Source organism: Phoxinus phoxinus (assembly GCF_949152265.1).
Source record: "Phoxinus phoxinus genome assembly, chromosome: 25".
NCBI classification, from domain to species: domain Eukaryota; kingdom Metazoa; phylum Chordata; class Actinopteri; order Cypriniformes; family Leuciscidae; genus Phoxinus; species Phoxinus phoxinus.
The window spans coordinates 4632772-4654383 of record NC_136900.1 but is presented as its reverse complement, the minus strand read 5'-3'; the positions used below and the strand labels follow the sequence as shown (position 1 = coordinate 4654383).

General features: G+C 41.8%; 2 protein-coding genes across 8 annotated transcripts in view; both read left to right on the top strand.

The window, feature by feature from the left end:
- slc2a13b (solute carrier family 2 member 13b) overlaps positions 1–6890 on the top strand; it is a 25693-nt gene extending 18803 nt beyond the window's left edge. The window contains exons 11-13 of one of the 3 annotated variants that reach the window (XM_079603005.1): positions 3266–3429; positions 5682–5750; positions 5946–6890. In XM_079603005.1, coding sequence (XP_079459131.1) covers positions 3266–3429; positions 5682–5750; positions 5946–5954 — 242 coding nt within the window. In that variant the 3' untranslated portion in view covers positions 5955–6890. Of the gene's footprint in view, positions 1–3265; positions 4172–5681; positions 5811–5945 lie in introns of those variants that run through there. The other 2 variants (XM_079603004.1, XM_079603006.1) reach the window with 2 other exon arrangements.
- Positions 6891–14079: 7189 nt separating this feature from the next.
- The window catches only part of kif21a (kinesin family member 21A), a 94896-nt gene continuing 87363 nt past the window's right edge, over positions 14080–21612 (top strand). For 4 of the 5 annotated variants that reach the window (XM_079602984.1, XM_079602985.1, XM_079602983.1 and 1 more), the window contains exon 1: positions 14080–14396. In XM_079602984.1, the coding sequence (XP_079459110.1) occupies positions 14353–14396 (44 nt within the window). In that variant the 5' untranslated portion in view covers positions 14080–14352. The remainder of the gene's footprint in view (positions 14397–21612) is intronic. The other variant, XM_079602986.1, reaches the window with a different exon arrangement.

The following is a 21612-nucleotide window of genomic DNA, read 5'->3' as shown; positions in this document are numbered from 1 at the left end:
GAAAGAGTCTCTATATGATGATATATTGGTGAAAGAGTCTCTATATGATGATATCTAGGTGAAAGAGTCTCTATATGATGATATATTGGTGAAAGAGTCTCTATATGATGATATATTGGTGAAAGAGTCTATTGGTGAAAGAGTCTCTATATGATGATATATTGGTGAAAGAGTCTCTATATGATGATATATTGGTGAAAGAGTCTCTATATGATGATATCTAGGTGAAAGAGTCTCTATATGATGATATATTGGTGAAAGAGTCTCTATATGATGATATATTGGTGAAAGAGTCTCTATGTGATGATATACTGGTGAAAGAGTCTCTATATGATGATATATTGGTGAAAGAGTCTCTATGTGATGATATATTGGTGAAAGAGTCTCTATATGATGATATATTGGTGAAAGAGTCTCTATATGATGATATATTGGTGAAAGAGTCTCTATGTGATGATATATTGGTGAAAGAGTCTCTATATGATGATATAGCCTATTGGTGAAAGAGTCTCTATATGATGATATCTAGGTGAAAGAGTCTCTATATGATGATATATTGGTGAAAGAGTCTCTATATGATGATATATTGGTGAAAGAGTCTCTATATGATGATATATTGGTGAAAGAGTCTCTATATGATGATATATTGGTGAAAGAGTCTATTGGTGAAAGAGTCTCTATATGATGATATATTGGTGAAAGAGTCTCTATATGATGATATATTGGTGAAAGAGTCTCTATGTGATGATATATTGGTGAAAGAGTCTCTATATGATGATATATTGGTAAAAGAGTCTCTATATGATGATATATTGGTAAAAGAATCTCTATATGATGATATATTGGTGAAAGAGTCTCTATATGATGATATATTGGTGAAAGAGTCTCTATGTGATGATATATTGGTGAAAGAGTCTCTATGTGATGATATATTGGTGAAAGAGTCTCTATATGATGATATATTGGTAAAAGAGTCTCTATATGATGATATATTAGTGAAAGAGTCTCTATATGATGATATATTGGTAAAAGTCTCTTTATGATGATATATTGGTAAAAGAGTCTCTATATGATGTTATATTGGTGAAAGAGTCTCTATATGATGATATATTGGTGAAAGAGTCTCTATATGATGATATCTTGGTGAAAGAGTCTCTATATGATGATATCGAGGTGAAAGAGTCTCTATGTGATGATATATTGGTGAAAGAGTCTCTATATGATGATATATTGGTGAAAGAGTCTCTATGTGATGATATATTGGTGAAAGAGTCTCTATATGATGATATATTGATGAAAGAGTCTCTATATAATGATATATTGGTGAAAGAGTCTCTATATGATGATATATTGGTGAAAGAGTCTCTATATGATGATATATTGGTGAAAGAGTCTCTATATGATGATATATTGGTGAAAGAGTCTCTATATAATGATATATTGGTGAAAGAGTCTCTATATGATGATATATTGGTGAAAGAGTCTCTATATGATGATATATTGGTGAAAGAGTCTCTATATGATGATATATTGGTGAAAGAGTCTCTATATGATGATATATTGGTGAAAGAGTCTCTCTATGATGATATCTAGGTGAAAGAGTCTCTATGTGATGATATATTGGTGAAAGAGTCTCTATATAATGATATATTGGTGAAAGAGTCTCTCTATGATGATATCTAGGTGAAAGAGTCTCTATATGATGATATATTGGTGAAAGAGTCTCTATATGATGATATATTGGTGAAAGAGTCTCTATATGATGATATATTGGTGAAAGAGTCTCTATATGATGATATATTGGTGAAAGAGTCTCTATATGATGATATATTGGTGAAAGAGTCTCTCTATGATGATATCTAGGTGAAAGAGTCTCTATGTGATGATATATTGGTGAAAGAGTCTCTATATAATGATATATTGGTGAAAGAGTCTCTATATAATGATATATTGGTGAAAGAGTCTCTCTATGATGATATCTAGGTGAAAGAGTCTCTATATGATGATATATTGGTGAAAGAGTCTCTATATGATGATATATTGGTGAAAGAGTCTCTATATGATGATATATTGGTGAAAGAGTCTCTATATGATGATATATTGGTGAAAGAGTCTCTATATGATGTTATATTGGTGAAAGAGTCTCTATATGATGATATATTGGTGAAAGAGTCTCTCTATGATGATATCTAGGTGAAAGAGTCTCTATGTGATGATATATTGGTGAAAGAGTCTCTATATAATGATATATTGGTGAAAGAGTCTCTATATAATGATATATTGGTGAAAGAGTCTCTCTATGATGATATCTAGGTGAAAGAGTCTCTATATAATGATATATTGGTGAAAGAGTCTCTATATGATGATATATTGGTGAAAGAGTCTCTATATGATGATATATTGGTGAAAGAGTCTCTATATGATGATATATTGGTGAAAGAGTCTCTATATGATGATATATTGGTGAAAGAGTCTCTATATAATGATATATTGGTGAAAGAGTCTCTATATGATGATATATTGGTGAAAGAGTCTCTATATGATGATATATTGGTGAAAGAGTCTCTATATGATGATATATTGGTGAAAGAGTCTCTATATGATGATATATTGGTGAAAGAGTCTCTATATGATGATATATTGGTGAAAGAGTCTCTATATGATGATATATTGGTGAAAGAGTCTCTCTATGATGATATCTAGGTGAAAGAGTCTCTATATGATGATATATTGGTGAAAGAGTCTCTATATGATGATATATTGGTGAAAGAGTCTCTATATGATGATATATTGGTGAAAGAGTCTCTATATGATGATATATTGGTGAAAGAGTCTCTATATGATGATATATTGGTGAAAGAGTCTCTATATGATGATATATTGGTGAAAAAGTCTCTATATGATGATATATTGGTGAAAGAGTCTCTATATAATGATATATTGGTGAAAGAGTCTCTATATGATGATATATTGGTGAAAGAGTCTCTATATGATGATATATTGGTGAAAGAGTCTCTATATGATGATATATTGGTACAAAGAGTCTATATGATTGGACCGTATTGCTTCCTGACCTGAGCCCCAGAATCAGATATTCAACTCAGTTCAAATCACTAACTTTAACAATAGTAATGACGCTTTACTTGGCAAACACCACAATTTAACAATGTACACAAACAACTGATAAATGATAGGAATGTGGTTTATACTTTTGTTGAAATGAGTAAATGATCTTCGTTTTCTCTTGAATGTTTCTTCTGTCCAGGTGCGTTCTTCCTGTACTCCAGTCTGGCTGCGCTGGGCTTTGTGTTTGTGCTGGGCTGTTTGCCGGAGACCAAGGGTCTGCGCTTGGAGGAGATCGAGTCTCGCTTCGGGCGGCGACTCTGCAGCTGTGGAGCCGGCGGGAGTCAGGGCGTTCTCTACAGCAGGGTAACGGGAGGAAACTACCACTCTGACGGAGACGTCACGGATGATGAATAGATTCTGCTCCGTCTTTCCCGATGGGATGATTCATGGTGTTTGTTTGGGATGCTGTGGTTCTCATTCCAGACATTCAACAGTCTAGTTGACTCACACAGAACTGATTCAGTTCAACTACATTGATTTTCCCTAAACACAGGAGATTTGATGTAGATGTTATCTGATGGTTGTGTTGTGATTGTATTTGCACATGTACAGATGAACAGTGATAGTGTTTTGTTTACTTAAGTAAATGATGTTTCATGCGCAGCAGGACTGATTGGATTTATGATACCAGGAAGTGATTGTTTTACAAATCAGCGCTCTGGAGTGCAAGCCATATGCATATACTAATACATTATTAAACTATTGGGAGTTTGTTCTTTTCACAGTGTGTAGAGCTGTACATTCCTCTACTTGAAATTCTAATTCTTAACTTTGAATGAATATGTTACACAAAAATGAATTGTGCCGCCAAATCTCATTCTCGTATCAAACTCTATTTAGACACATATGGTCTGAACCTCATATTTTTAAAGGAATAATTCACCCAAAAATGAAAATTCTGTCCCTCTCATGTCATTCCAAACATTTCTTTAAGAATTAAATATATTTGTTTCAGTACAGTGACAGTTTATAGTGACAATGAACTCAAAAAAATGCATAAAACAAACATGAATTATACATATAATATGTATATAAACATTTGTATAAAAAATATATAATATAAAATAAAAATAACAGCAAACTGGTAATAAATGATGGCAGATTTTTCATTCTGGCTGAGTTGTGGACGTGGTTTCAGGATGCGGGCAGGTGGTGGTGGTGGTGAACAATGATTGTGTACACTTGGGGTCAGATTTACGAACAGCTTGTGCCAGCGCAAACCGTTTTTGGCGTTAAAAAAGTAATGTCAGGATTTGCTAAAGACACACAGTGAAGAATTAGCGCTGTAAAGTCGTGGACCGGGTTATTTTTGTATTTGTAGTAGTTTCCCTTTCAGACGCAAAATTTGGGAGGAGAATATTTTAATTAATCACGCAAGGTGATTTACTAAGGTTTGTGCTAGTCAATTTACTGGTGTTTGCGCCATTATTTACCGCCCCCAAAAATCACGTCTAAAACCTTTGATGCTGCTTGGTCATTTTTGACCAAAAACATTTTATGTTCTGCTTTTTTTGTTGTTGAATTTTTTACTTCATCGAAATGGTACGAAACTTGGTAAAGGTTTACCCACACACGCACACACACACACACACACACACACACACACACACACACACACACACACACACACACACACACACACACACACACACACACACACACACACACACACACACACACACAACATCATAGACATCATAGACATGATGCGAAAAGGTTAAATGGTCCAGAAAAAAATATTCACACTTGTATTGTTCGTGGTAAAAAATTAACGCATTGGAAATGAATTACGAGATGAATTTTATCTAGTGGAAACGTTTGGTACTGCAGCCAAACAAACTCTTACCGAAAACTATTTTTTTGGAGATATCAAACTCAAATTTGAAACACAACTTGTTTAGATTTATGGCTTTGATTTACTCACAGCTTTAAAGTGAAACGTGTTTTGGAAAATATGTATTTCATATAAGAAGTTTTTCATAAAAATAAATGTAACATTTTTTAACTTTTAAGTTCACTTTTTAAAACAGTTTTTTTTTTTTCACTTCAGCAATAATCTGCCAAGTGTCTTTAAAAAAGAGACCAAACTTAAGTTTGAGCTTTAAAGCATTCAATATGCATGACCGTTTAAGTTGGAAATTAAATTTTTAGGTCCATGCTCAAAAAGGGAATAAATGGTTAGTATAAATACGGCATAACTTTAATTTAGTACCATAAAATCCCCTAAAAGTACACAATATTTAATATAGCATTGAACTAAGATATAGTACAATAATTTTTGCCCAACACTTAAACAGTACAGAGGGTTAAACTCGCGCTGCTCTTGGTAGATTGTGTTGGTTATTATGGAAATGATCCGGCTGAGTCTGTTCTTTAATGTGTGTGTCGTCAGTAGAAGATCATGTGCAGAACTTTACACTCCCATCAGCGTTTTTTTTTTATTTATTTTTTAATTGCGAGCTCATGCTAGTTTGCCCTGTTCAGTAAATCTGGCCCTTGGTATGAGTGTTACATTAGACTGCAGCTGAATGAAGCGGCAGTGTTTGCTGTTCCAGCGCCGGCTGGAGTTTGCAGCGTTGCATTATTCTACTCTGGAACCAGAGGGCAGAATTTCCTACATATCAGTGAGTATCAGTAAAAAGTTTTCCACACTTCAAATTATGCATTAAATACTGCATTTTTACTTCTTATTATCATTATTATTAACTGAGGAACAAGTGCAAAAAAAAAAAGGTTCAGTGGTAATTAGAAGATTTAATCTGTGTATCAATTATTGTCAAATCAACTGTTGTTGTTTAAACACTGTCTCTCTGCTGCAGTTGCAGTAATGATGCCGTTGCATGTGGACTTGAAGATTCATTGTTTGGAAATAATCAAACATTTGTCATATTTAATTGCTAAAGCCGATTTTACACTTATTTTGGAGTTTTGATATTTGTCTTTCTGAAACATGCTGTGCACAAGTCATTTTTGTTACATGCATCAAATTAGATGAGCTTGTTACTTCTGGTTCTGGTGTTCTCCATCACAGAACATCTTGTTCTAATGTTCTAATGTTTAGATTAAGTTCCTGATGTGACTGTGAAGTTTATTTTCATGAATAAATCTATTTTTAAGGTGGGCATGTTAGTCTGTTACTCAGCAGGTCTCGGTCTCGGCTCCGTCAGGCTGAAACCTGTTCAGTCATGTCCCGCCCTCTGTGACCCGCTCTGACCCTCTGTGTCCCGCTCTGACCCTCTGTGTCCCGCTCTGTCCCGTTCTGACCCTCAGTGACCCGCTCTGTCCCGTTCTGACCCTCTGTGACCCGCTCTGACCCTCAGTGACCCCTGTTCCCCTCACACAGCCCTCTGTTTCACTGACTTTCAAAATATTGTGTGAATATCATGTTGGTATTTTCACACCTCTGGGCCACAGGAAAGTGAACGTATAATATACACTTATGTATGTGTGGAAATGATTCTTCATGCTCCCTCTCAACCATTCTTTCACAGTTTGAGTCTGATGAATTTTGACATTGTCATCCTGGAATGGCCATGATGTGTCTTCCTACATGTTTAAGAAATGAAAAGCTACACACTCCATAGATGAACTGTTGCCAAACATAGAGAAGCACATAATCACAGCAATAATTATACAATCGTTGACTCTTAAGAATTTGCCTATTTAAATCTGAACAGCAAAAAATATATATTTTTCTTACTTTGGTCAGGCAGTATATTCTGTAAGATTTGAATAAAAGTGTTGATTGTCAACCTCAAGAGGTCAAAGTGAATTGAGTTGTTTTATTTTCGGTTTCATTTTACAGGAAGTTTGCCATTTTTGTAAATCTGGGATTCAGGATTGAATTTGGGATTCTAAAATGTGAATTAGTATTTTCTAGCTATAAACATAAAAAAAAATGAAGAATGTATGTTTAAGATTCACTTGAATAAAACATTTTTAAAAAATGTTGCCAGAATTTTTTATTTTATTTTTATTTAGAAAAAAAGGTCTGAAAATGTTTTAAATATAAAGAAAACAATGTATAGATTCACCATTTGTGATATGACAGCGAGCTATAATGCACATGCGTGTTCTTTCTTAGAGGTTGAATTCATTTCAAAATCTGCCAAACTTCAAATACTACTTCTGAATAGGATGTCCACTTCATAAATTGTAAAAATAATGGTTCAGATCACTCAAACAACATATGGAAATGGAGGCGCCCTTATATGGGCAGTAATGTCAACTAGTGGAAAAGTGTCTTCTTTAAAACAAGACCAATCTTACATCTATATCCCAAAGCATTCTTGAATTACAACCATTTAAGTTCGGAATGTGCATTTTCATGTCTATTAAAAAAAGGGGGGGGGGGGTGCCGGGGTGAAGAGTATGTTTACATGACAATGATGTACGAAAAACAGAAACGTTTTTCCTTTGCATTTTTCCTGTACAGACGACAATCCCCGAACACACGGATCCGTGTACGTCATGACCGACGAATAGGAATCTCGCTAAAGAGGCCAATCTACTTCGACTGAAACTAAACGAGCCAATACACATTGGCGTGCAATCATTTGCATCAGCTGTTCAGCCACACAGTGCGGGTATGTAATGAGCAGCTGGTGCGATTGCACTTCAATTATTTGCTGAGGAGCCGAGCTGATGAGCTGGCTGCCCTGGCGGGTCGTAGCAGATGTAGCGACGGGACGTACGTCTCCGTACCCTCCTTCAGGGAACGAGGGTTACCATATGTAACCTAGACGTTCCCTATCAGTTGGTCACTTCTACGTACGTTTTGACGACGAATAGGAATTCCTACCAAAGCACCACAGCTGCTGCACCCCATCCAGTGCCCTGTGCAAGCCTCTACCCCTTCTTGTCTGGAAGGACGATAGGAGAGGGCTTACTCAGAGTGTATCCGTCACTATTGTTCCGTGATAACCATAGACTGTAAAAAAATATGGACGTAGTGTCCGTGACGTCACCCGTAGGTTTCTGAAGAGCATTTTTGAAGCCTAAAGTGGGCGGAGCCGGCCGTCGCCATCTTGGCCTCGCGTCACCGCTCGTCACTCCCGGATAACAGAATATGGGCAAAGAGGCGGAGCTGAGGAGCCTGGCTATCTGAAACCACGCCCACCTAGCGCGACGTTATGGAGTTAGCAGGCTTGGGAGCTAATGCTATATGCTACTCACAGTACCAAGTCTGCGACTGCACAGGGGCTCGCGCTAAAGTGACACTGACAGTTGATGATTAAAATCTGAATGGCAATTAAAAGGTCCTGTTTTTGCCCTTCGAAATATTGTAATAGTTAAAAGACATAGCTACAAGTGAGACTGTGTATCGCGATTCTGTGCAGCTAAGTTATTCTGCTTGTTGAAAATGTATTATGCAGTAACTTTACAATATTAAGCTACTCTGAGAGTGTGTGTGACCGTGATTATGTGCATACATGTCAGTCACTCTTTATTACAGTCTATGGTCCGTCAGCGCGGCATCGCTCGTCAAGTTCGTAGAGCTTTATTATTCAGTCCATTTTAAATTCTGATTTTGGTCGCATCTCAATTCTCAAATGGGTCAAAACATAGATATATTACCTGTGAAGTTCAAGTAACGTTAAATGCGCTAGAAATACGCGCTCATTCAAGGATGTGCATTTATTGCATGAACGGAGAAACACAGACACCTGCAGGATCTCATCTGACGGTACATAAGCATGTTATAATCTGTCCCAGAGCAACGGCACCGCAGAACGAGTGTAGCCTTTATATCTATAGACGTTTTTAAATCTGAAAACTCCAAAAAGCAACGAAATTGTCAGACATCACATCCATTAGTGCATGTTCACAGAGGAGAACGACTGGAATACAGCGCTGGCTGTTCTCTCGAACGATACTCGACGAAAAACGGCGGAATCGAAAGCCGTGGGCGAGGTAATGGGTGTATTAAATTATATGAAATAATCCCGAATAAAAGCACAAACACGGCAGAGATGGCAAATTCAGCAGCTGGAATTTGCTGAAGTGAAGTGACTGCTAACCGGCTAGCATTTACATCAGCGGGAATCCACCTGTCACTCAAAAGTGGACACACCCTTAATTTTGCAGAACTTTAAATATTAATCAACTACACGGGCGAGTTATAAAAAAATGCACCCCCCTCACAGTTGTTATGAAGGGCAAAGTTAGCTTTATAGACCAAAGCCACGTAGAGAACCAGGCTGTAAACATGTTTTGTTCTGCTGTAAAGTTGGGCATTTTAACATGAGGGAGATACAGATTTGACTCCCTTCTGCAGCCAGCCTCAAGCGGCCAGTCGATGAATTGCCGTTTAATTCACTTCCGTGTTGGTTTCAGGAGAGAGACGGGGAGGTTGCCGCTTGGTGATAACCCATAAAGTGAGAATATTGGATAACAGTGGGAAAGCGTGTACATATGAAATACTGGGTGACTTAGCCCAAGCGAAAGACACGGGCTTCTGTTTAGGAGCAGCTGTGGAAGAAATACACATATGGGATCCCCGTAGGGTCACACATATGGGACCCAGCCTAGACCCGGTTCTCAAAGATTCAGCGGATAAAGGCCTGGCACCGGACGCTCCGCCATGTCCGGGCCGAGGGTGTTGGAGGACTCAACGGGTTTTTCACTCTGGAGCAATAAGGGTGCACAGTAGGGTGCAGCAAGCTGACAGAGCCAGGCCTCTCAGTGCTTCTACCCCTTTAGAGAACACGGGTGGAGACCAGCTCTACACGTAGACTATAATATCTAGTGAACATGTTAGGTGTCGCCCAGCCCGCAGCTCTACAGATATCTGTTAACGAGGAGCCACATGCCAGCGCCCAGGAGAATGCAACGCCTCTCGTGGAGTGAGCAAGCAACCTGAGCGGGCAGGGCACGCATTGTGCTTGGTAAACCAAGGCAATGGCATCCACTATCCAATGGGCCATCCTCTGCTTGGAGACAGCATTTCCCTTCTGCTGGCCTCCGTAACAGACAAAGAGCTGGAGTGGTAGGAACCTTGGGCACATAGCCAGGCCGGGGTCTCAATGCAACATGGTTGTCAACCGGCCCGAACTCTAGGCATGATTCGTTGACCAAAAATGCCTACATGTCCCCTACCCTCTTGACAGAGGCCGGTGCAACCAGCAGCAAAGTCTTCATGGAAAGAAGCTTTAAGTCTGCTGATTGCAAAGGCTCAAAGGGAGCATCCTGAAGTGCTTGAAGCACCAGGGAAAGGTCCCAAGAGGGTATGGAGGGGGGTCGAGGAGGATTTAATCATCTCGCCCCCCTAAGGAACCTGACAACCATGTCATGCTTTCCTACTGATTTGCCATATATGTGGTCATGATATGCTGAAATAGCGGCAGCATGTACTTTGAGGGTGGAGGCAGACAGCCTTCGCTCCAACCTTTGCTGCAAGAAGGAAAGCACGGACCCTATCAAACATCTTGGGGGGTCCTCTCGGTGAGAAGAACACCACTCGATGAACAGGTTTCACTTCAAGGTGTACACACACGTCTCGTAGACGGCGCTCGTGCAGAAGTGATGGTTTTAAGAGATCCTCTGCACGGGGGAGAGCTATTTTCCCAGTTGACCTGAAGACCCAACTGGCCTGAGCACGAGGTCCTTGTGTTCGCATAACTGATCTCGAGAGTGTGCTAGTATGAGCCAGTCGTCGAGATAGTTGAGGATGTGAGCACCCTGTTCTCTTATGGGAGAACTTTCGTGAAGACACGGGGAGACAGGGACAGCTGAAGAGCAGGACCTTGTACTGATATGCTCGACCCTTGAACGCAAAGCGCAGAAACACCCTGTGTCGAGGAAGAATCCAGTCATGAAAGTACGTGTTCTTCAGGTCGATCGCTGCAAACCAATCTCGGGGACGGATGCATTAGAAAATGTATATTGTTACATGTTTACATGTTTCTGCGTGATCATTTTGAATGGTAGCTTGTGGAGACTCCGATTCAAAACTCACAGGTCCAAGATCGGTCGTAACCCACCGCCTTTCTTGAGTACAATGAAGTAGGGACTGTAGTACCCTGACCTCAAATCGGCTGGAGGGACCGACTCTATCGCGTCCTTCGCCAGTAGGACTGCGATCTCCGCCCGCAAGACATGGGCATCGGCTGCTCTCACTGGTGTGGAGTGGATGGCCCGAAACTTGGGGGGACAACAGGCGAACTGAATCACATAGCCGAGCCTGATGGTCCGAATGAGCCAGCGAGACAGACTGGGGAACGCTAACCAGGCTCGCAGAGACCATACAAGTGGGACCAAAGGGACCATAGGCGTACCCGGCGCGGGGCAGTGATGTGGAAGACAGGGACGCGGCTCAGGCTCTCTCTTGGAGGCGGCCTGTAGCGGGGTCTGAGTGTGCTGAGCAACACTTACCTGGTTCCACGGGTCAGGAGGTGCAGTAGGTGGCTTGGTTGCGTTCTCGAACCGCACACTGCTGCCCACTGGCGATAGAAGAGGCAGATGAGAGTGGTGAGGATTCTCTCTCCCTACTGCTCTCCTGGCCCTCTTCAAAGGTGAAAGAAACTGCTCTTTTAATTGAGAAATTGGGTAACGCATGTTTTGAGGCCACGCGGCGGAACAAAAACTAAAGGAAACAAAGGATTTTACACCCAGCCCTCTTCCAGGGGAGGGAGCGATGCTGTCATCATCTCCCGTAGAGCAGTCCCATCCATCTCTGGGTCGTCCGTCCTAGGGCTGTTTACCCCTGGCTTTGCCGCCCCTCTTGGCGGGGGCCTGGATGGCTCCATGGCGCCGTTTAGGTGGGGGCTGCAGGAGGATGCCCCTGGCCACGAGCAGTGGTGGGGTGAAGGCAGCAGCTGACCGTCGTGGCACGATGTGTTTGATGGCCTTAGTCTGCTTTTGTACAGCCGAGAACTGCTGGGCGAAGTTCTCGACCGTGTCGCCGAAGAGGCTGGTCTGGGACACAGGGGAGTTAAGAAACCTGACCTTGTTGGTCTCCCTCATGTCGGCCAGACACAGCCAGAGATGGCGTTCCTGGACCACCAAGATGGACATCGCACGACCCACCGATCGCGCGGTAACCTTCGTCGCACGAAGCGTGAGGTCCGTCGCGGCACGAAGTTCCTGGAGAGCTTAGGGGTTAATGACCACCCTCGTCCAGGTCTTTCAGTGCCTTGGCCTGATGGACCTGCAGCAACGCATTGGCGTGCATGGCAGAGGTGGCTTCCCCACAGACCTTGTAAGCCTTGCCGGTTAATTTTGATGAGTACTTACAAGACCGGGAAGGGAGACACGGGCCTCCGCGCCAAGTGGAGTTAGGGCACTCTCCCCCCCTTTGCAGGAACGAGAGTCTTGACTACAGCTCCGCGGTGGTCATCTTCCCACAACGGGTACATGACTCATCCACAAAGGCTGCCTCAGCGTGTTCGAGGCCCAGACACACAAGGCAGCGATCGTGACCATCCGGCGATCCCAGGTAACGACCGGATCCAGAAATCCTATCCTATTTTTAGTCTATGATTAGTGTTCCCTATCAGCCGGTCACTCTGACGTACATCGTGACCGGCTGATAGGGAACACTAATCATAGACCAAAAATGTAATACGCATGTGCATTACATCACCGTTTTTACAAATGCACGTTTTTTGTTTTGTTTTTTTACACGGAGACTATAATGACAATTTTCAAAAAACTTGCACTTTGAAACCCATTTTCAAAAGTTTGCATTTTCAGGCCCCCAAACCTCTGTTGTTGTGTGAATGGACAACCAAAACACATAAAAAGTTTTACATTTTTACTTTTTAGTTTTAGTACTGTCTAGTTCTCACAACAAACAGCATGGGATTTGTGTGTGGCTTCAGTGTGTCTCAGAAGTAGCAAGAAGCTGATGTGTACAGTATTGGTAAGTGTGGGTAGTACATGTACTGTACTTCAGTGTGTCTTCTCTGGTAATCTGAGAGCCAGTAACTGGACACTGAAGTTTGGCAGGAGGTCGAGGCACTAGAGCTCCTGGTGCCGAACTATTACCTCCATTACCAGCACTGTTATGTGATTTACAGTTGAAAGTGCAGCGAGTTTAAGATAACTATTTCAATGCATTGATTTGGGCTTAAAAAACAGATCAAATGAATGAGCAAGACATGCTGAGATGGAAAACAGGTGTACACCATGAGAGCGCCCAAAACCACCACCATCATCATCATCATCATCATCATCATCATCATCAACGTGCACACACATGATTTACTGCTAATATATACAGTATGTGCTTTTTTTTGCTTATTTATTATTATATAAAACAATACAAATATTTATATTTACACTAAAATTAAAAAAAAATATATGAATTTTATTGTAATATATTATTAAGTTGTAATTACTAAGATAATTATTAAAATAGGCTATACATTTCAAATAAAATAATAATAATAATTTCCTGAGCAATAAATTGTGGTTAAAACAATAAAAAGCTTATGTTTTGCATTTTTTTTTTTTTTGACCTAGCTATTGTACTTATAAAATAATGAATAGTCCAAGTGATTAATAATGTGTCACTGTGTACAGTATAAAAATAATTATGTCTATGAAATGTCCCCATTTAATATTCAACAAAATAAATAAATAAATGACATAACATTTATTCCTCTTCAATTACATGAAATTGTATATTTTATAAGAGGCCTCAACAAAACACATTTAATAACATGATAACTATTAAACTATTTTACTAATATTAAATCATGGTTTAGATTTGTCATATGTGCTTTTATGTGTATGAATTTGACCGGATAAAATCAAATAAATTTGACAGAAATGACTTCAGAGTAAAAAAGTAATAGGCATCACTGAAACTACTGTCTGCATGTTCGGAGATCAATACATATAATTTGATAAGGAATATCTACTCTACTACTATTATGCACAGAATTTGCTATTATGTCTATCATAATAAGAAGCCGAATATGCACTGATTTGCATGCGTCCGATGACGTCACCCCCCAGTGGTCGTGAAGGAGGCGTGGTTTGGTGACGCATTGCGGCTGGGACCTCATGAAGTGTGCATGTAGAATAGATCAGATGAGATCAGGACACGCACAGGAATGAACATGCGTGATCGTTGTGCATCTCTGCTGTAGTGGTGCAGGGAATCAGAGCCGTAAACATGGCAGAGGTGATCCGCACATGAGCTGAACTCTGTCATCGCCGCATAGACTGCGCACTTCCAGGATCGATCGGGTTGCTGTTCGATCGATGAAGATCTGAGTCATGTCAAGCGGACAGGACGAGAGCACAGTCCGGGTGGCGCTCAGGTAGGGCACTAGTTAGTGTGCGTTACTGATGTGCACTCATCATGCTGTCACCTGCTGCACCCATGCACGTGTGTGGAGCAGTCACCCTAGAATTAATAGAAACAAATTAAGAGTAGTATATTGTGGTTAGCATAAAAACGAAGACTAATAAAAAAAATTGCACTACAAATTATTTAATTACATTTATTTACCTTAATACTGTAACACCGCGTCCTATATCCTTATAAATAATTAAGCGATATGTGTCCAAACATTGTCCCGATGATGGGAAGTTTTCAGCAACACATCATATTTGATGTTGAACACGCCTAGATACGCGACAAAATCACAGCCAGAAATGATATTTCACGTGCAACCGGGATTTTATTTGACCAATGAGATTTCACAAAGGGCGGGGCAAACAACCGCGACGCAAACTTTGTTCTACGTCCCATGACGCTTTGCGCGAATTATTAAAAATGAGTACTCCGTTAAACAGCGAAAGGTTTGCTCTATGAACGCGATAATGAGCATTTTCAAAATCTCCAACAGATATTCCTGTGATACCATATATTACATTAAAATACCAAGCGTTCTACATTATTATCGTGAGGTCTGAAAATTAAACATGAAGGAAAATATTATAGCTTATTCAGTGAAACTGATGGATAAGGATTATTTGTTTGCGCAACCTTATGATTTGAAATGATTCGTTTCGGTCTTTTTCATTATCTAAATAGCTGAAGTCTTGTTAGGAGAAAGGTGGATAAAAGAAGCAACGGCAAAGAAGTCGTGTGATCGCCATCCCTGGATGGGACGGTTTTGACTAACAGTGATTTGCAGTGACCATAAGGCTAAAAACTTACTCTACATGCGATACAGATGCTTCTAACTTTTTCTGAATCTCTTTTTTTTTGTTTCGAGTGTTTGTAGTTAATTCCCAGTAAGTGCAGTTGCATCCAAGCTTGCATACTTCCCTATTGTATAGTAAGTGAAAATTAGAATGTGAAAAGAGTAGTGCGCGTCTGATGGACACTTTACTATCCCATGAGGGTACGGGAGAGCAGGGCCGTTGCCTAGAGGGGGGAAATGGGAGTCCACTGGGATTGGGGGGCCCTGAACTTGATTTCTATCACGAGGGACAACACCCCACCCCGCTATATCTATCGAGGGGGCCCAAAGCAAAACACTGTACAAGGACCTAGAAAACTAGCACCGCCCAGGAGAGGATTGTGACTGACAGTAAAGTGACGGTCACATGAAAATGTCCACATGATGAATGTAGCACGTCCAGATTCCAGTTGTAATGAGAGGACGTGATTTAGGACGCGACTATGTTTTTGGCCTTCGTCATTCATTTTCACCAAGAGTTGGAAACCTGAGTGACCGAGAACATTGGCGATGCAAAGTTCGATTACATGCAAACGCACAGCATTGCGATGTGCCGACTACCAATGGGAGTGAAGACTGTTGCCCATGTGACCTGATGCCTGATTCTGCAGTTGAGAAGCTACTATTGTTATTTATTTGATAGTGTTTTAGAAGTAGTTTACAGTTGCAGTAATATAGATGTTTTCTTATTAAGGTGCGGAAACATTAGTGAAAATTCAGCCAAATTGTCAGTAGTGTGGCCAATACATACACTCCTCACAGAAGCCACTTTAAAACCAAGCTGAAGAAAACCTGAGTCTGTTCAGGAGATTCACTATCAAGCTCATTGTGTTTTCTTTCTAAATGGAAGTCTTGAGTTAAGATGTAATCGTCCACATGATACACACGGCATCCAGCACAACTGAGGACGGCAGGTGTGTGTGTGTGTGTGTGTCAGCATCTGCCTCAGACACTTACCAAAAACGGTTTCAGTGATTTTAGTTTTAGTTTAGGTTTTAATGTCATTCTGTGCTAAAAGTAGACAGTTAACTGACAGATGATCAATGGAAGAAGAGATTTATTGATAAATCTGTTCTTTAGATCTTTTTACAGAGATGCGTTTAGTTTACTGGTTTACAAGTCAAATCTCAGTGTCAGTTACAGGAAACGAAAGTCAATCCCAGTCAGATTGACGGAGCATGTGCGATCCGCTCGATATCTCGCGCTCCACTCATGTACCGCTCACGCTCAACGGTAAACCACGTTCACTCGAATCCCGATCCGACGTGACATTTCTCTGCACTACACGTCTCTCTGTTTGTAATGAGTTTCAAGAGAGCAAGAAGTTTTAGCATTGTTTGAAATCAATCAACAGCCTTGAGCAAACCATCAGTTTAGTTCTAACACACCCTTCTTTAAAGGGGTACGGTCCTACGGATACTTAATGTATCGAATAATGAGAGTTTGATACTTGCATGTCTCGCCTATTTGAATGAAACTGTCCTGATGTGATTTGTTGAGGCTCCAGTTGATCTCAAGACAAGCTGGAAAGACAAGCGCAGTCTGGCACAAGCTTAGGGCTTCAGCATCATCTTCACATCAAGATTTCTCAGAAAAGCAGAGAACATGTGATCTTGTGATCAGTGATCTCTTAATTGTGAAGATGTCACACCCTCTGGATTTGAGTGAGCCAATCAGAAGCTGTTCTTTTGGAGGGAAACTTTACGACTCTGTGTTCTGGCAGGGCATTTGCATCGATCATTTGATTGGCTGTCTAAGAGAAGAAGCTTCAAGATTCTGCGTCACAGAGTTAGCAAAATGTAATGGAAATTAACAAAAAGAAAATGAAGATACCAAACATGCTACACGTGATTTTGGTAAACCAAACTATGCAATTCTGAAACATTAATCCAAAAGAGTTTGAATCAATACATAGGCCAAATCTTATAACAGGAAAGTCATGAGATGGGAAATTGGACGTTTATACATTTATCAAGTGGTTATACCATCGTGAAAACAAATGATTGTCATTTAAATGTTTATATTTCAAAGTAAATATACAAAGAGTAAATATAGCCTAATTCTGGTATTAAAAAGTTAAAATAAAAACTGTGTCATATGTAATTTAAATGTTTGTGCAACTCAGTTTTAGCTATTTTAGTGTTGATTATTAAACAAGTTTGATTCATTAATTTATTATTTATTTTTGGTTTCAGTTTTCGGTCCAAGTGCATTCAGAATTTTTTATTTTGTCCCAGAATTTTCATCTCAGTGCATACAGTGTGTACTTGCAGCCTTTGACTATCAAAATATGCTATCAGCAACATCCATTGAAAGACCCATATAAGTTGATGATAACACAAATGGCCAATATGACCAATACCTGTAATCTTTGATATAATATGCTATTGAAGTTGAATCATCAATATAATTAACAAGTTAAATAAATGTAAATAATTAAACATTGCTTTTAATTTCTCCTGTGGTTCAAGCAAACAGTCAATTAAAAGTAAAAATTAAATTAAAAGTAAACAGTTGGTCTGTTTGGCCTCATTTGCACTTTTATGCTTTTTTATGTCTTTTATGCAAGTTTTTATGCACAGTTCAGATATTTTGACACAAGTCACATGTGTGCCAGATCAGCAATTTGATCAAGAAACAGATTTGACCATAAATCTAAAATCACAGCATGATCATACAAATACAAACACAGTATTCATAAGCAGAAATGTAGTTAAAATTGCATCAATAACATTTTTATTTAGCTAAAAATGTAAATCAGTTTGTTTACAAAATCTGATTTACAAATAAAGCTAATTCACACTCGCATAAAAAGTTTATATATCTGCAAACAGCAATTTAAAAATTCATAAACTCATAATACTCACAGCATTTGATTTGCATATGCACACACATATTTACATGCACAATTGCAAAGCACAATTTGTACACAATTATTATTCCCCAAAACATCTGTGATCATTGATAAATTCTGCCTGTTCCTTTTGTCTGCACCAAAAATCTTGACTTTCATTTATTTTTTAATTATTTTTTAATGTTTAAATGCATACAAGTTTGACCATAAATCTAGCTGTGCTTTTTGCACCTTCTATGTATTTCAAAGTGTCAGTTTGCCTTTATCTATAGTGAGGATGCTTGACAGATTTCGATAAGCTCATTGTGTGTGGATATACACAGTAATCTGAATGCAAACGGCGTGTGTTTACAGGACTGGTAGCAGAACAGTAGATCGTGACATGAGTGTGTGAGACAGCTGTGTGTGACAGTGCAGTTTTGTCGAGTGAGTCAGCGTCTCTGCTCTCACAGACACCGACTGATGTCCTTCCTCATGGTGATCTAGTTAGTCCACTGATGCACGTTATGACTGACATATTCACAATAAATATTAGGGATGCACGATATATCAGCCGATATATGTTCGTTTTTAATGTCATAGTTATTGACCCTATAAGAAATGAGTCTGATATATTAAAGATGATAATGTATTGGAATCAATGAAAATACAGTTAAGTGCAACATGTGCAGCACTGTCTACATAACATCGGAATGAAAACACGACTGTAAGAGAATGCTGTGAATGAGTGTGTGTTGTTACGGGAAGAGCGCGTCCACAACACCGTTACACCTTCATGACTCGTACAGTCATTTTGTGACGTAGTAAAGTCAAGTTCTCACTATTAACTAGTAGCTTTAGCATGCATATGACTATGATATGGGCTATTATAATATAAACCCATATGCCTTATTCTGCATGACTTTATTCTACATTCCTAATCCTACTCAACACCTAAACTTAACAACTACCTTACTAACTATTAATACGTGGTAATTAGGAGTTTATTGAGGCAAAAGTCAGGTTAATAGTTTGTTGATAGTGAGAATTTGACCCTAATCTAAAATGTGACCAGTATAACTTTAAACCAGAAAGAAATGTAAAAAAGTTTGGGGTCCGTAAGTTTTTGTTCTGCTGGGAAGTGTTAATTTAGTGTGTGTTCACACTTGGCATGTGTTGGTTGGATTCAAATAAACCCCTGGTGTGATTGTTCTGTTCAGTTGAATAAGTGTGATGCGACAAACCAGAGGACCGAGACGCTGACAAGATAACTGATTTAAGAACTTATTTAATTGCAACATTTTCATTTACGTTTATTTATAACGGTATATAGATAATATAATTATAGAATTTAACATTAGATAATAATAATTGTGTTGTGTGACTCCTGTGACGGTCCACATGTGGATGTGCTCTCGGTCTGAGGCGACCCCTGTGACGATCCACATGTGGATGTGCTCTCGGTCTGAGGCGACCCCTGTGACGGTCCACATGTGGACATGCTCTCGGTCTGAGGCGACCCCTGTGACGGTCCACATGTGGACGTGCTCTCGGTCTGCGGTGACTCCTGTGACGGTCCACATGTGGACGTGCTCTCGGTCTGCGGCGACCCCTGTGACGATCCACATGTGGACGTGCTCTCGGTCTGTGGCGACCCCTGTGACGATCCACATGTGGACGTGCTCTCGGTCTGCGGTGACCCCTGTGACGATCCACATGTGGACGTGCTCTCGGCCTGCGGCGACCCCTGTGACGGTCCACATGTGGACGTGCTCTCGGTCTGTGGCGACCCCTGTGACGGTCCACATGTGGACGTGCTCTCGGTCTGTGGCGACCCCTGTGACGATCCACATGTGGACGTGCTCTCGGTCTGCGGCGACCCCTGTGACGATCCACATGTGGACGTGCTCTCGGTCTGTGGCGACCCCTGTGACGATCCACATGTGGACGTGCTCTCGGTCTGCGGTGACCCCTGTGACGATCCACATGTGGACGTGCTCTCGGTCTGCGGCGACCCCTGTGACGATCCACATGTGGACGTGCTCTCGGTCTGCGGCGACCCCTGTGACGATCCACATGTGGACGTGCTCTCGGTCTGCGGCGACTCCTATGATGATCCAAATGTGGATGAGCTCTCGGTCTGCGGCGACCCCTGTGACGGTCCACGTGGACGTGCTCTCGGTCTGCGGTGACCCCTGTGACGGTCCACATGTGGACATGCTCTCGGTCTGCGGCGACTCCTGTGACGGTCCACATGTGGACATGCTCTCGGTCTGCGGCGACTCCTGTGACGGTCCACATGTGGACATGCTCTCGGTCTGTAGCGACTCCTGTGACGGTCCACATGTGAACGTGCTCTTGGTCTGCGGTGACCCCTGTGACGGTCCACATGTGGACGTGCTCTCGGTCTGCGGCGACCCCTGTGACGGTCCACATGTGAACGTGCTCTTGGTCTGCGGTGACCCCTGTGACGGTCCACATGTGGACGTGCTCTGCTCTCGGTCTGTGGCGACCCCTGTGACGGTCCACGTGGACGTGCTCTCGGCCTGCGGCGACCCCTGTGACGATCTACATGTGGACATGCTCTCGGCCTGCGGCGACCCCTGTGACGGTCCACATGTGGACATGCTCTCGGCCTGCGGCGACCCCTGTGACGGTCCACATGTGGATGTGCTCTTGGTCTGCGGTGACCCCTGTGACGGTCCACATGTGAACGTGCTCTTGGTCTGCGGTGACCCCTGTGACGGTCCACATGTGGACATGCTCTCGGTCTGCGGCGACTCCTGTGACGGTCCACATGTGGACATGCTCTCGGTCTGTGGCGACTCCTGTGATGATCCACATGTGGACATGCTCTCGGTCTGCGGCGACCCCTGTGACGGTCCACATGTGGACATGCTCTCGGCCTGCGGCGACCCCTGTGACGGTCCACATGTGGACATGCTCTCGGCCTGCGGCGACCCCTGTGACGGTCCACATGTGAACGTGCTCTTGGTCTGCGGTGACCCCTGTGACGGTCCACATGTGGACATGCTCTCGGCCTGCGGCGACCCCTGTGAAGGTCCACATGTGAACGTGCTCTTGGTCTGCGGTGACCCCTGTGACGGTCAACATGTGGACGTGCTCTCGGTCTGTGGCGACCCCTGTGACGATCCACATGTGGACATGCTCTCGGCCTGCGGCGACCCCTGTGACGATCCACATGTGGACATGCTCTCGGCCTGCGGCGACCCCTGTGACGATCCACATGTGGACGTGCTCTCGGTCTGCGGTGACCCCCTTGACGGTCCACATGTGGACATGCTCTCTGTCTGCGGCGACTCCTATGATGATCCACATGTGGACGTGCTCTCGGTCTGCGGCGACTCCTATGATGATCCACATGTGGACGTGCTCTCGGTCTGCGGCGACCCCTGTGACGGTCCACGTGGACGTGCTCTCGGTCTGTGGCGACCCCTGTGACGGTCCACATGTGGACGTGCTCTCGGTCTGTGGTGACCCCTGTGACGGTCC